Genomic DNA, 15,994 nt, shown 5'->3' with positions numbered 1-15,994 from the left:
GTATGCCCCATCCCGCTCCCACTCTCTTCAGCCTTGAAATCCGTTTCACTTTTGCTTAGAAGACACTTTGTTTAATTCAGAGGAGGGAGAACTAATAATAATAAAAAAGCAAACACACACACACACAAAAAAAAGTTTGGTATTGGGACTTTGAGTTAAAATCATACTTTTAGAAATACGCTAAATTGAACTGAGGGGGGGGGGGGAAATATTCCTGAAAGAGCATGCTGTAAATTAGAGCTGGTGTTACGGCGGCGGAGCTGTGTAATCGCCTCTTCAGGAGTTACATAAATGACCTACTCTACCTCCACCGTGCGGTAGAGGGACACCACTGCTCTTTCTGCCTCTGGGTGAATCTGGCTTCTCTAAATAGGGCTTTGATTTGTTGGGGTTTTTTGGTTTTTTGGGTTTTTTTTTTTAACTTGGAGTTCAGCTAAGGAGTCAGTCACTATGGGACAGAGGGAGGGGGATGTTGTTTCTTTTAATCATCTGTTATGCTAACTTCTCAGCCGTCCCTGAGTGGCTCAGCAGCTCCCGGAGGAGGTGGGAGGATAAGCAGCAGCGAGGCTACTCTGCGCAGCTCAAGTTGGATGCGCTTGTTTATAGAAAAGCAGGCGGTGACAGACAGTAGCCATGGGGGAACTTGCATTTGTTCCAGTTCTGCCTCTTCCAGTGCCTGGTGTGGTAACGCTTGATGTCAGGGATACTTACTGCAGGGTAAGAGGAGAATTAGATCAAGTCAGTCTTAAAGGAAGCAGTTGTTTAAAAACAGTGCAGTTCAGCTGGGTGGCTGTGCTCGTTGGGTGTGCTTTACCTGAAACCTTACATGGAAGACAATGCTTGTACTTGACAAGAACATTCGTAAAGCGAGTATCTTTAGTGGGCAAATCGTGATTTACCCAAGTAAACTTTCACAACAACATACTTACTTTGCGTAAAAGGATTCTTTTTTTTTTTTTTTTTCTTCATAATTTCAATGGGAAGAAAAGAAGGTATGCTTTTCTTGACAAATCTGCCTCAGTAGTCCAGCACATTATCATCTTTGAGCACTTAAATCTGCCTTGCCTGAGCAAGTACAGGCACTGTAAAGCCTGATACATGATTTGCTATTTCTTCCATTTTCTGAGGACATAACCCTCTTCTTTGTACTGCTGTGCTCTGGGTGTCTTGCTTAGTCAGAGGGAGGAGGACTTGGCTCTTGGCTCTTAAAGAGCTGGAGCTTACTTAATGCGTGTGGCGGTGCACTATATTTCTGTGGTTTTGAGGCAGAATACATACACGTATAGATATATGTGTATACACATGCATACACAAAATGCTGACAAATCTGGAAATCCAAGATGGGAGATTAGATCAGGTCAGGCTTGTGCCTACTACACTAAAGCTAACAAGTAGATACTTCTCTGCATCATTTGTGTCAGAGCTCCGTTTACTGTTGAAATCCAAGTTCTTTTGAAATTCTAGTGACTAAGCGCATATTACTAACAAATTATGTTTACCACAGTGTTTCATCAGCATTCAGCGATAGTCAGGAAAATACTATCTGACATTTTAAGCTGTACATTTTTAAAAATTCATCTTTTCAGGCTCTGTGATAACTTAGGAAAACACTTTCCATAGTCACGTATCATGTGTGCGTTCGGAATTCTTATCAAACTGACAATTAACTTTAATCTTTCCACCCCTTATCCCCCCAAAATAATTTTGGTCAGATTTCACGTGTGCAGGGCTGGTACAGAAATGTAGAATGAGGAGAGCTGACCTGTCCTTGTCCAAGCAGCAGAACTAAGAACTGCTGAAAGTACTGTAAGATCGCATGTGTATACTTTTTTCAGAACTCCAATTTTAAACTCTAATTAATCTGGTGTATTTTTGTTAACAGTTTTGTCTATTTTTTGTTAGTTGTACTGATTGGGTTTGCTTGAATTACTGTGTTTGGCTGTGTTCCTCAGTCTTTTTTTTTTTTTTTTTTTTTTTTAACTAATTTCTTTCTTTGACTTGCTGCTTTTCAGTTTCATTCACTGTCTCCTAATGCTCATGAAATTCGGAAGAAAATGCCCAACAATCTGCTGTGGACAAGTGTGGGTTAATTGGGACAGACAGAAGTACTTCCTTGTTGTTGCTTTGGGTTTCTGGGTATACCTCTGACAAACAGCCACAATGCTCAGTCTAATTGGGAGTAAATTTTAGACTGCAGAGCATGTATAGTGAGTCCAGTGAGAGAGCATCCACCACCGTGAGCCTCTGTATCATATGGGAATGGGACTGTCTTCATTGTTCATGGCTTTCTTGGATTTATTTGACATCCCTTGATGGTGGTTTGTTAGTATCCCCCTTTTTCCCCAGAAATTCGGTCTTTAATGGTTGTTGGGTTTGAAAACAACAGAAACCCTGTTAATGTTTCTATTAAAAAAAAAAAAAAGACCAGCAGCTGAGCAATGATTTCTGTTTTGAATTAAGTGATTTTGGAGAATCCGTGCGTGCCTTATATGTGTATTCAGAACTGGTGTGGTACTGTGGTTTCTAAGAAACCCCAACAAACAGCGCAAGCGAAAACCCAATCATTTTTAATAACTTTTGAAACAGAAAGTTTAAATAAGCCATTGGTTTCCATCTGAAAAGCCCTGTCTAAGCCTTAATTTCAGAAAAGATATGCTCTTGCCAGGTGTGAGCAGTAGATCAAACCCAGAAACTTGTAATATCTGTGCATTTAAAAGATGAAAACTGTTGAGACTGTTGCTTCTAAGGGAAGGTAGATAGCATTACCAAACAAGTAACTGGATTGTTCTGTAAAAAAAAACACCACCAGCCAACACACCCCCAACAAAAACCCACTCCCAAACAGCTCTGATCAGCAGACAATACCTTTCCTCCCTACTGCTTTGGCCTATTCTACGTCCAGCCAAGGGATACTTTGAAGCCAGTTTATTTTTGCAGCAGGATTTTGAAAACTTGCTAATGAAAAAGGCATCCATGGTATGACACATAACCACAGTTGAAATAGTTGGGACTTCAGCAGGACTTGAGCAAGCTGGGGCAGACAGATGTTGAAGGAATTCCGGCTAGCCTGTGCCTTTTTGGTATTGGGGTGGTTTTTTTCCACTTTCTTCCTCCTCTTCTGTTGGAGGCTTGTCAGTTTAGACCCACTGTGCAGGTGATCATAAAGGTTTTAAAGGCATGTGAGAACTTTATGCTTCAAGGTATAAGCCAATCTTACAGTTGATAGGAGTTAGGAAGAAACTTCACTTGAGAATTTGTTTTTCCATAGTGTCGACTTCATGGCACCTTTCCCTGAAGCAGCTGTTACTGGCTTCTGAGGCAGAAGGCATACAGGGCAAATGGGCCCTTTGTCTGATTCAGTATGTTATTTTCTCATCTCTAACTGTAAGTGTCCCCTAAAGCAAAGTCTTCAGATTTATTTCTAGGGTATTGGTAACATGTATTCTTTACTGCAAGGCAGTGTGCTTAGAGAAACATTTTCTATTTTTTGGGGGAAATATTCTTCCTCTGCAGATCGTAGTCGTGCTGTCTGTCTTCCTGAAGATGCCTGCTCTATATTCACCTCTCAATCATGGGACAAGTAACTTTTCAGCATTTAATATAGGAGTGCAAGAGATGCTGTAGTCTACTGGAGGATCCAGTTTGTATTGCATGCTTTAACGCAAAGCTGGTTATTTGTGCTGAGAGTGCCCTGGAAAGCATTAGTCAGGAGGAGAGATCTTTAACACAGTGAATAGTAGTTCCCTAAAATTCTTGGATTCCTGGAATCGTCCTTCCTCCCCAGTCCTGTGTTGTGTGTTACTATGTATTGACCATCTGCCCCAGGACAGATGCCCCCAGCAGTATGTTGGAGCTACAAAAGCTGAAATGGGGAGAAGCTTTTTTGGGAGGTGGTGATGGGCAGGAAAACAGAAAGTATATGATTATTTTTATGTTACAACAAATGAATATTTGTGGAGACAAAGTATTTGATCTGATAACAGAGGTTCACTTGAAAGAGTCAAGGTTATTTTATGTCAATTTTCTCTTTGCCCTATATAAGATGCATTTAATTATTTCATGCTGTCTCCCTCTATTCAAATTAATCTGTCTTATATATATTGTTGCTCAAATTAGAATAATTCTTTAATCAGCTGTATTATGCATGCCATAGTAGACTAGAATAGGAAAGCTACTCCTGGCATACTGACGATGCATGTATTTTATTTGTTATTGTAATTTAAAAGTAAAATCAGAAATATTGATTTCTACTTGACTGGAGAGATGATTTAGTTTGAATATCAGACTGATCTTAATCAGGTGAGAATTAATTGAGTTGGAGGTATTAGATATTCAGTGATGTTAACTGAACCATGAGCAATCTACAGAGAAGCTTTCTTTTGTACTGTGTTGGAAATATCAAATAGCTTGTACTCTACAATCTAAAACAATCTTTTCATGTTCATCCTACTACTTCCTCTGTCTCATTAAACGTGCCAGTAATCTGTGCTGTGCATACTGAGTAATCTTTAAAGTAACAAGCTGATATATCACAATTTAATACAAAATTAAAAGCATAGTAACTTCACCATAAAATGTTGCTGATAATGTTTTATATCAATTTCATGTTTTTGTACACATTTTACAAACAGAATTTAAAATCTTGTCCTTGGTCACATTTTAAAGGGAACCGTTTCTTCCTCCTTCCACCATTGCCCCCCAAATCCTCGTTGTTACTTGGGCATCTTTTCTCCACCCAGTGCTAGATCTCCAGGAACAACCGAAGCATTGGACAAAATTATTTCCTTTTTTGTGTAAAGGAAAAAAACTTAACCCAGGAATAAAACATAAGCCTGGTCTGGATCATGATACAAGCTTTTTTTTTTATTTTAAGAGTGTGATAGCAGTATCATAAGTGTTGAGAAAATATAAATGGTGAGATAACACCTCTGTAGGACTTTCTCCTAAGTAGTAAAATTGTAAAGTCTTTAAATAAACTAGAGCCAGACCTGAGAGGATCAATTTATCTTGATAATGGGGAATATTTCATTTATTTTGTGTACAAGAACATCTGCAAAATAGATACATAATTATGATGGATAAAACTACAGTTTTATATGAATTGCACAACACTTTGCAGTATGAGTTGATACAAAAGTGCCAAATACTGTTATAATCTGAATCTGCAAAAAATGAACTTCCAGAAATAGCCTTCATGCTACACACAGTTCATATGCTGAAAGTAATGATGATGGTCACTTGGCATTGTCATATCAACGCAGTTTCCATGCAGCTGGTTAGCTGGAGATAACTTCCAAATGCTTTTTGCTCTTCTCTTGCATTGCGCACGGACAGAATTCCGTGTTTGCAGAAAGATATAATTATTTAGTATTTTTAAATTTAAAGTAAAAAAACCACCCAACACTTTACCCCCGCCCCCCAAATGTAATCTGCTTACTGGTTATTCCCTTTTATTAAACCACAAAAAAGTAAAAACTTTCTGTTTATTTTTAATGCTTGGGGCAGGGTGTTACAGGTTGGGTTTGTGGGTTTTTTTTCATAAATTCTTTCCTTTACATATATGTAGCTGAAACTTTTGCAGTCCCACACACCAGTTCTGCCATTTCACGCTGAATGCAGCACATTGAAGAGACCAGCCTACCCCTGCTTGAGGGTGGAACACTTGCATCTTAAATATGGCGCCTTGGTTTTGTGTCCACTGTTTGTAGGTCTGCACTGAGATTAAGAATGTTAAATTTAACCTTGGTGTGGAAGAAAAGCGGTATCTTTATGCAGCAGAGCTGTGGCTCTGTGTTATGCCAGATGTTGGTTTGTCCCTTTGAGTCAAAATCCTGCCAAGTTTTTATTTTCATCATGTAGGAGCAAATATTACTTGAAACTGTAAATGTGTTCCAAGATGAAAATGGGCAGTACCCTGGCTTTTTAGTTCTTTTTTAAATTAAGAGGTGTATGCACCCAGACATCTGTTGGTGGACTCTACCAACTTTGTTATAACTAATTCTCTGGTAATGGATCTGATCTTTTAAAATTTGAAAATCAATACTTTCATGTGCTGATTATTTCATATGCCTCTCTGCTTGGATAGACAGGGAAATCATTTGTCCAGTCTTTATTCTGAGATAATTGAACCGTTACCCCGTTGCACTTTGGTTTCTGCGTGCTTCCCATATTATCCTGTAGCAAAGTTAGAAAGGCGGGGCGGGGGGGGGGGGGGGGGGGGGGGGAACCTCTTAAAAATAATAAAGACAAATGTTCTTCTTAAATACCAACTATTTTCCAGCAAAGACTTAGGTGGACTGTAAGGATCTTTGTTTATAAAGTTCTTTACTGAGTTAATCTTCTAGCTAATTATCAAAGAAACCTTAATAAAAGAGTGCTCTGTAACTTGAAGCAGTTCTTAATCAAACATCGGATATACTAACAAGTAGTCAGACATTCAAAAGTAATTCTTGATAACCTCCAACATTATTTGTATAATTCTGTATCTGAACAGAATTATACAGAGACTTGGAATAGGATTTTATAAAAAATAAAAACACGCATGTCCGGACAGCTTTAGAAAAAAATTAGAAGGCTTTTAAAAGCTCTTCTGTTGTTCTGTGACCTTACATGTGCTGGGACCTACAAAAGCAGCTGGTTTTCCCCTTGTTCTTCATGTTTTGCTTTCTCAAGTCGGTAAGCTGATACAGGGAGACCCAGTGCAATACTGCTCTTAGATCCTGGGCAGTTAGAGATCTGGAGGTGCCTGGGACCAAACAGAGCAGCTTCCCTGAGATACTCCCTGCTGAAGAGTCAGTCCATGGAAGGGCTCGCTCATCACTGACCCGGCCCACAAAGCCACCGTGACTGTCCCTGAAAACTGTAGGTCTTTGCATCATGGGGAGATCACCTGTGTGTGCCAGCATGCCATAGTTAGCAGGTGAGAATTGGCAAAACTGAATTGCCCTGTATTCAAATACAGTAATTCAGCTTTTGTTCAGTTAAAAGCAGACCTTCGTCTTGGCACAGATACCATTCAGCCTTAACACACATGGCTGATTTAGAGAAGGTACTAAATTGCAAGCTTGCTTTAGCAGTTAAAATCTCTCTGGGTGGCTGTAATGGCCAACAAAGTAAGAAGACTAAAAATTCTCAGAACTGTGCCCAAAATTCATTTGGGATTTGCCTTAAAACAGAAGTGTAAAGCTTTGTTCCTGAGAGAGAAGACGACAGAATCTAGCCTCAAATCAGTGATGAACTGCTCAGTGAACTATTTCTGAGCTGTAGCCTCCAGAAGAGTTCTCTGCTGTGTGTGCGTCCCTTCAGACACAGCCTGTGGGGCTGACCTATGTCAGATATGATGTCAAGAACCGTAACTGCCGCAGGTGAGAGAGGGGTCCGTGGCCAGTTTCCGTGGTAACTAGTAGGCACCTGCAGCTCGTTGACGCAGTACTGGATCTGTGCATGGAGCATTCAGTGATGGACATATGTAGCTGTCCTGGCAAAGCCTCATCAGTGTTCATTTTATGGAGGGCAAGCTTTTCCTCCTTTCTAACAAGGCATTTTGGCTCCTCCGTTCATTTTATTTAGCTTGTATTTGTAAATACTGGGGAAAATGTTTATTGTTTGTTTGTAACGTTTCTTTCTGTTGTGTTACAGTCTGCAGTGGATTTGCAGACTGGCCCCAATTCACATCTAGTTTCGCTGCCGCCTAAGGTTCTGTTTTGGTAGCTTGCTGCTTGCACTGTCTCTTGTAGAGTCACAGAAGGCTATTTGCTAAAGTTGTGAAGATTGGAAGATGCACAAGATTTCTCAAAGGTCAATCCTGCTCTGAAAGAACAATTGTTCTTTGTATCACGTTCAGTACCTCAGGAAGGAGGTTGGTTTGAGTGTGAGACCAGGTTCTCTAGCCTTCTGATTACCGCTTATACCTGCTGAAGTGTTAAACTACAATGGGTTTTAATCAGATCCTGTGTATCCGCTCCTTTTGTGGTATCTTGCTGCGCACTCTGAAGCTTTATACCGCTTGAGTGAGGAACGAGTGGTGATTGTTAAGATTATGGAAGTGGAGATTAATTCTTGGTTTGAGATCGTATCTGGAACTATTGTGTACTATTTGTGAGATTATTGTCCAAACAAGTAGTTTTAACACTCTTTCGTGCTGCACAATTTTGAGATGTTTTGTTTCACGATAGAGCTGTGAGCGTGACAGAGCACAATGAAAAATAAAACAAGGTTCTCCAGACTCCTGTAAGGTTTCTGGTAAATGTTTGTAACTAAACCTGTCTCACTCCTTACGTGACTGCCAAAGGGATTTTGAAGTGCTGGAAGTAAGAGGAGAGAGAGAATCAAGTTTTGTGTGCTCACGTGAGGATGCCCAGCGTGCTTTACCCTGCTCCTTTTGCCCCTGCTGCTGTTGAGCACCAGTAACGTTAAAGCTAGAAAGCTGGAAGCAGTTTTAATGAATTAGCAGCTGCCTGGCCACATACCGCAAGTGGGCTGTCTGAAGCCAGGGAGTGCTTGCAGCTGCGGGTCAGGTTTTGTTCACTGGGACATCGCGCCTTGAACCAATCAAGACTGGTGAGCTAACAAGTGAGAGGGACCTCCTGTTGTCTTCAGTGGATTTTTTACTTCACAGTTTCCAGAAGGAATGATTACTAGGGAAAAACCCAAACAGCACAGCACTTAAGGAAGTGCCTGTAGAGAGCAGAAATCAAACTGGTCAAAAGGCAAACCATAAGCTTTCAAAGGCTTCTCATATTTTTCCTGGTAAAAACAAAAGGACCGTTTTAGAAATGTGATACAGGTATGCTTTTTGTGAGATGCTGATGTAGGGACATTCCATGTAAACAGTCCAGGCAAGAACAGAAGAATCATCAGATTTATTTAAAAGCCAAAGAAACATTTTGATAACCTAATAGTCGTGGTGTTCTGAGCTTACACTGCTTCGTAAACTTTAGCTATCCAGAAGTACCCTGAGATCTGTGCATGTGTACTTGGGTGATTTTAGGTCTGAAAATGAAACACATGCCAAATGGGATCGTAGCAATTGAGTATGGTTGTTAGTAAATACCTGTGAGCACAGGTTACAGTGTCTTCCTAACTGGGAGTGAACTGGTTAATTGAAACCCATTTTTTGCATACTTGAATCTGGTGCATTTTCAGATGGCATATGGTAACGTTACCAGTGTGTAACGTTAGGTGCTTTGTTGAAGTATGTTTTAAGTGTTCATCAGTAATATGTTCAAAGTAGATAAGATGTCAATTCTTTGCAAAGTTTTGCAAAGATACATGTAAGTTTGGCAGTGTAAGGACACTTAAGACTGTTGTCAATACTTTGAGAAAACACTATTTTTTTTAATAAATGTCTTTATCAAAAGTCTGATTAATACAGCCATGGACAAGCAGATTATCCTCACCTAAGGGTTGCTTGCAGCTGCTCGATCGCCTCCTCCTTTAAGTCTTGCCAGAAGTGTCCAGGATACTAGAAGGTGGGTTTTGTTCCACTGAGGCCTGTGATTGCTTAATGCCCATTTCAGTGGGCATCTGCTAGGAGCTAAGGAGAGACTTGCTGCTTTTATAGGCATAAATCTGTTTTCTTGTTTATTTTAGTTTTGATGTAATGGAAGCTACATCATTGTACAGGATCAACAGTTCCTTAGTAGGGAAATCTGAAACTTCAGCTAAATGTCATGAAAACATACAACAGGTACAGGACTGTGCTACAGTTGGTGTGTTTAACAGTTCTGCCCATATATTCACATGGTCAGGTACTTGCAGGTGCTTGAGGTGCCTTTTGGATGCCCAGCATGGCTTCAGAAGGTATATCTGTACAGTAAACTTAAAGAATGGAAGTGATACCAAAATTTCTGTTTCTGTAAATAATACATACCTGGTTGCTGTGTGTACAAAAAGAGGAAGACGCTACTGTGGGTACATGAAGTACAAGTTTTTGGACAAAACAGAATAAGAGTAATGCACTGAGCATATATATACACACATATGTGATACTCAGTGCACACATATCAATGTATGTAAACATACTCGGTGTTCATATACACCGAGTATAGATAATGTGATTTACCCTTTGTATAACATAGCACCGTTTAGTTGTGATGTTACTGGATTAGCTGTAAGTTTTGCTAAAGGTGTGCAAGAATGTAGTGATTCCTATATGCCCTAAATTTGCTGGATATTAAATCACTACCAGAAGCTCAGAGGAGGAGAAACGGATGGAACTCTGGAAGGCGACACAGCAGATTCGACTTTGTTCTTGACCTGGCTACTGGTTGATCTTGGGCAATTGGCTCGCTCTCTCTCACCTGTTAAATGCAGATATTACTAACTCAGACCCCTTATAACGAAACAGTTTGAAATCTCCTGATGGGAGTAACAGCCAAGTCTTTAATCTAGAGTTTTTATTTAGTGAAACATCTGTACAGGGTCCTGGAAACAATGAGGCGTAATTTTAGTTACTTCCAGATAAAAAACACACCCTTAACCCTGACTTTGCCATTCTGTTTCAGTGAGTTGGTGACTTTTAAAGTCTCAAGATCCCTAAGACTGACCAGGGACTTTCATTTCATTGAGCAAACAGATTGGGAAGAGAGAGATCATTGACTCTTTCCCCTTTTATGCTCCCTTGTTAAATGCTGGAGGTCATGATCCCAGAAATGTAGATGATCATCAATATTTTTGAGGGCAATGCTCTTTAATAGCCATTTGGACTTCAGAGAAATTCTGTGTTGAAGAACAGCTACAGGCCACTACCTGGCACAGAGAAGATAGGGGTCCTTGGAGCACTGTAGTGCTGTGCAGCACAACCTGGCACTCCCAGCTGGTAAACTGCTGGCTTTCTCCTTGCACTCCCAAGGAAGAGTTTTGGAAATGCCAGGAAAGAACCATGACCTCACAGTTTCTTAGCTCCTGTCCCAAGGAAACCTTCACAGGAGGTGACTGCCAGTGGCATTTCCTTGAGACAGTAGTTTCTGTCAACATTACTGCCCTCTTAATTTGTAGAAACAATTGTACTTCAGTAATTTCAAAAGCTTTCATTGCAGAGGAAGTGCTAACAACCGTGGCTTACCTAACTTTCCATGCTTCCTTTTGTTTTGCTGTGATAGCCCCGAGTAGTCTGTTTGAAAAGCAGACACAAGACTCATGGATTTGCTGCAAGAATAACTTCAGAAATTTGTTGGCATTAGCAACGGCAGTATGTGTGTGAACGTGTTGCATGATGAGGGGAGGAATCCAATTAAAATCTTGTTGCTAAACAAGTGACAAAGACCTTACAAACAGTAGGAGACCCTAGGCCAACGATGGTTGTACTAAAAATAAATCTGATCTGGTCTGCAAGGGTTTTTTTTATGGAACAGTATACACATAGGAGGATTTTTTGTACCAATTGTCATTTTTCTAACTTCAGATTTAGTTTGTGAGTTGTTGGGTTTTTTTTTTTTTCTCTTTTTTTTCCCCCAGCATTTACTAAATGCTGTCAAGAAACGGGTTTTCTCATGGTGGTGAAGTGTCGGCAGGAGAACACAGCCCTGAAAGACTGTCTGGTTGGCTAGTAAGTCCCTTCCAGTTTTTGTTGTTTTGTTGCATGGCCTATAAAAATCTAGAGATGAGTAGAAACATTAACTCCTTGTCGAAAGAGTTATGCAAGGTTAGTGACTTGGATGTATTTTCTGAGAATTGTAACTTCACTTCATTAAAAAATGTGACAAGATTTTATTTCATTAATGAAGTTGTCCTGTGACTATAAACTCTCTTCTTGATTTAAATGGTGATGGATCTAGATGCTCAGCCCAGAAGACATGTTGTCCCGTATTCACTATGCTGAATTACGGATGTGGGGATAGGGGGGAGCAGGGCAAGTACCTTCGTACTGTGTTAGTGAGACAGGGTACGTTTGTTTTGATTTTGCTTCTTGAACTGTTAAGATTTACTCTTTGTTCTGAAAGCGTCCTGCTGTTGTGAACAGCAACAGGAAATTGTTAGAGATGTCAACTTGATGCCATGGTGGATCGAAACATCTCTTTTGGAAGTTCTGATTTATCCCCAGTGCCATCAGGCTGAAGAGTTAGATTCTTGAATTTCCCAGGGTTGAGGATTTTTTGAGGTTGACCTGGGGGAAGAAGGAGGCTGGTTTGGTTTTGGGTAGAATGAGTGTCCTGCCCTGTTAAACCAGAAACTAAGATTAAATGCCTTTGAACTAGTGACAGTTATTCTCAATTATTTGGGAACTGATGAAAAAACATATGCAGCTAGGCAAGAGGTCAGGCCTAACCACAGCAAGAACTTGCTGGAGTTACTCGGTTTCATTTGTCTGTACCTTTGCCTTTTTTAAAAAAGAGAAAACACCACCACTCAACCGAAATACTATGAAAAAAATCAAAATTATGAGAAAAATTAATTTAATTTTTTAATTAGACCTACTGTTTGAGACATAGACTTGAACCTGTTCCCAGTAATCGCTTGGGTGCATAAAACCTGCATAAATAAGCATAATCCAGCAGATTCCCACACTGAGGAAGCTAACTGCAAGTAATAACAGATGATTTAGCTGAAGTACCAAACGTCTTTTCCTTTTTCTGCCATTCTTCTTCGTGGCTTCACTGTAGAGGCTTGAAAAGGACTCTGCCTCAAGAGAGAGCAGTATACGAGAGAATGCAGAGCAGCTCGGTATTTATAGTTTATAGAGATAACTTTAGTGCTTATGTATTTATTAAAAAAATCTTTATTATTGAAGACGAGCAAATTTTCTTTGGGTGTGAAAGGAAAGATCAGTTACGAGTGTTGTTCATGCAATATCTGTTCCATATGCCAAGATGAAAAACAGTATTATCTATTTGTCTTGTAGCTATTCTGATCCATTATTCTATGAAGAATGCAAAGCAGAGTATTTGAAGCAAAGAGAAGAATACAGAGCAACTGGAATTAAGAAAAAAAGACAGAAGATTACTTCAAATGTGTAGTTAAAATGAACGTCTCAAATTTTTTATTCACCTCTGATTTGACTTGATTTAAGCAGACTTAAATAGTATGTTCCCTTCTGTGTGGAATTTAACCGAAATACACAAAATGAGATGAATGGAGAATAAAAATCCCTGAACTTAAAAATGAATTTTTAAATTTTCTGTAAAGATACAAAGCATGCAGTCACAGTTTGTGAGAGGAGTTGCAAAGGTCTGTTGCTCTGTCTGAACTTGAGATTTTGTTACGGATTTACAAATGGCCTTTTGGAATTCAAAGCTTGTGTCTTGTTACATGTAGCAGGCTACATAAAAACTTAAATTGCTCACCTTTAAGTTGCATTAGCTGATCACATACTGGGTATACATTAAAACTGGTCTGTTTGTCATCTGAAGCTGAGGATGCGTGGCAATGCTCTTACTAGGGGAAAATGGTGGCAAATGGAGAAGCGCAGAGCTTCTCGGACCAATTTTTCGTGAAAATACTGACTCATATGGGAGCCTGATAGTACTTTTGCCTACACTGTGACTCATTTTTGAGTCTACGTTGTCAGAAGAGATGGGTGCCCTGTGCCCGTGTGTGGCCCAGACTGACCTGTTGGACTGTAGAGAAAAAGTCAACTGATCTAGACCTTCCCCGAGAACAGGAGAAGGTGGCACAATGAAGGCAAAATCACTGACGGCAGGATCCGTCCCCTGCTTTCCTCTTTCAGAATGAGGCAGATTGTGCAAGCTTCCACACCTCGGTAATGGTGACCACACTTGCAAAATTATTAGAGGTACAGGTGAGTAAAAAACCTAAACCAGCTAAGTAAGATGCAGGTCACTTCTTGCAGAAACTTGTAAGCAAGTCCCTATTTAAAAAGGGGCAGGCAGAGGATCTTTTGTGTACTGATACTTGAAGCTGCTGAATTGTAGAACTCTCAACATGCGTAAACGGCTTCACTGGACACAGCCTGCAAAACTTGATGTGACTATTTTAAAGTATCGTTTGAAGCATTTTGAAATAATTTCTTTACAAATAAGGAAAGGCTGCACTTAGAAGACCTATTCGCATGGTAACTTTAATGCCCTGATTTAAAAAAAAAGAATAAAAATAAAAAATTGTCTGAGTAAGTAGTAGGATTTGTTACTTTTCTATCAGAAGATGCAAAATTTGACTTAAGTACTGTTTCACCACAAAACCAGTATCGCTCTAAAAGTACTTAACATGGCAGGTTAATCCTTGCCCTTTATTCTGTGCCTTTTACTGGAATAATTAACGTTGTTTCTGCTCTTAGACAGCAGATTGGCTGGAGGACCAGGGAATGCTTGTGAATGAAAACCTGGAAAGCTGTGTAGCATTCTGCCTTGTGAGGCAAACTGAAGTGCCATTCAGCTCTAAAACTCACCGCCTTGCAATAGCTTCTGTGCAGTTGTTTCCTATATATGTACTTTGCTCTTGGCTCCTTGGTTCAAGCACTTCGGAAAACAAAAATACTCCAGTAAGTGGAAAATTGTTTCCCTGTACATATTTAAAAAAGAGGAAACTTAATATAGATGGTGAATTTTTTTTTTTTTAAGGACAGCCACTGTTCTTAAAAACGGATATATCCCACTATGAAAACCTGCTATGTTTTCAACCAGCAAGCCTGGGTGTTTGCAATTGTTGTCCACAGCACTTCCAAAGAGGATTTGGGCTGGGGTGACCATTCTGTTAAGAGGCATGTGTGCTGCCAGTGGTACGTACCTGCCCCGAGGGCTCACCTGGGTCTTACTCGGGTTCACCCCACAGTTGGTGAACGCAGCCAGCAGCACCAGCCACGGGTTTCTCCTTTTCTGGCTTAGCAGGTTCATGTTCAGCAGGTAAGGGGCAGCTCCAGTGCATTGACCGGGGAGCAATTAATGGCTACAGTGGGACAAAGTCCAGTTTAACCTGCAGGTATTACTCCCCTGCTCTTCTATACACGCGTTATGGGAAGGACTGCAACTCACTTCTGCACCGGTAACGAGCCTCTGCTGTCAAGCCTGAAGCTGCGCACGCTGAATTATGCCATCAGCCGTTCGTTTCTCCCCACCCACCCTGCTGTGTACGGAGGAACGGGGTTAGCGCAGCTCCTCCATTGTCTGCCCTTGGCTCTGCCATCAACTTCCTCTCACACACCCATGGCCCTAATGTGACGTTTCCTGGTTTCGAATTCTTGATTCCACACCTTTCACTTTCCTAAGGTCTTGTGCAGTACCCTGTATTTTAATTGCATTTACATCTTTTATTTAAAGTTTAAATGAAAGAATGAATACTAGGAGGTGACAGACTCACACTGGTAAAATGCTTTTGGTTTTCTTTTTGTCAGCTGCAGCTTCTTCCTCCTGCTGAGGTTAACGGGAAGCAGCCCTAGGTTCTAATCCATGTAAGAAAACATCAGTAGTATTGACAAAGCCTTCAGCTGTGCTTCACCAGTGAACTGTAAGCTTTTTCCGCTACATGTTGAATATTTTTTAAAAAGCCCTTCTATTCTGTCAGAACTTGCTTGTGAATGAGGAGAGGGTACAGCTCTGGAAGCCTGGCCATCTTCCCCCTCCACCTCCCAACAAAACACAACACGTTTTTTTGTCCTTATTGAGAGTAGCCAGCTGTAAGCGATCAGGAAGGGCACAGACATCAGTGCACAATAAGCCATCTCCATCTAAACCAGGGGTTGCAACTCTTTTAATTAATAATCCCTAGCTGTGTTTTTTTTTTTTCTTTCTTCATTTTGAAATAAATTCTGCAGGATTCTTACACGTTATTCTGTGTCTGAATAGTCTGAATATGCCATTGGTGGAATTAATCTAGGTGCATCTCCAGTGTTTGCCAGTGAGCCTATTAATTTTAAAAGGTTAGGGAAGTGCAGAGGCAGGGGGTAACTGAAGTATGGCAATGGCACTGGCCCATCCTAGTGACTATTTGTGGAAGTGGCTGATGTTTTCTAACATGTGACCTTCTCCAAAATTAAGGTGGCATTACCAAGTGGTTCCAAGTAGAAGCTTACACTGTAGCCCTAAGACGAGCCTGCACCCCG

The 15,994-nt window shown here is 40.4% G+C and overlaps 1 protein-coding gene across 1 annotated transcript in view; it reads left to right on the top strand.

Annotated features, from left to right (window-relative positions):
- The window catches only part of CMC1 (C-X9-C motif containing 1), a 44,205-nt gene extending 31,104 nt beyond the window's left edge, over nt 1-13,101 (top strand). The window contains exons 3-4 of the mRNA XM_040593237.1: nt 11,458-11,548; nt 12,842-13,101. Coding sequence (XP_040449171.1) covers nt 11,458-11,548; nt 12,842-12,956 — 206 coding nt within the window. The 3' untranslated portion in view covers nt 12,957-13,101. The remainder of the gene's footprint in view (nt 1-11,457; nt 11,549-12,841) is intronic.
- Nucleotides 13,102-15,994: the final 2,893 nt, after the last annotated feature.

This window comes from Falco naumanni, chromosome 4 (assembly GCF_017639655.2).
Source record: "Falco naumanni isolate bFalNau1 chromosome 4, bFalNau1.pat, whole genome shotgun sequence".
NCBI classification, from domain to species: domain Eukaryota; kingdom Metazoa; phylum Chordata; class Aves; order Falconiformes; family Falconidae; genus Falco; species Falco naumanni.
The sequence above is the reverse complement of the archived record's forward strand: the minus strand, read 5'-3'. Positions and strand labels throughout refer to the sequence as shown.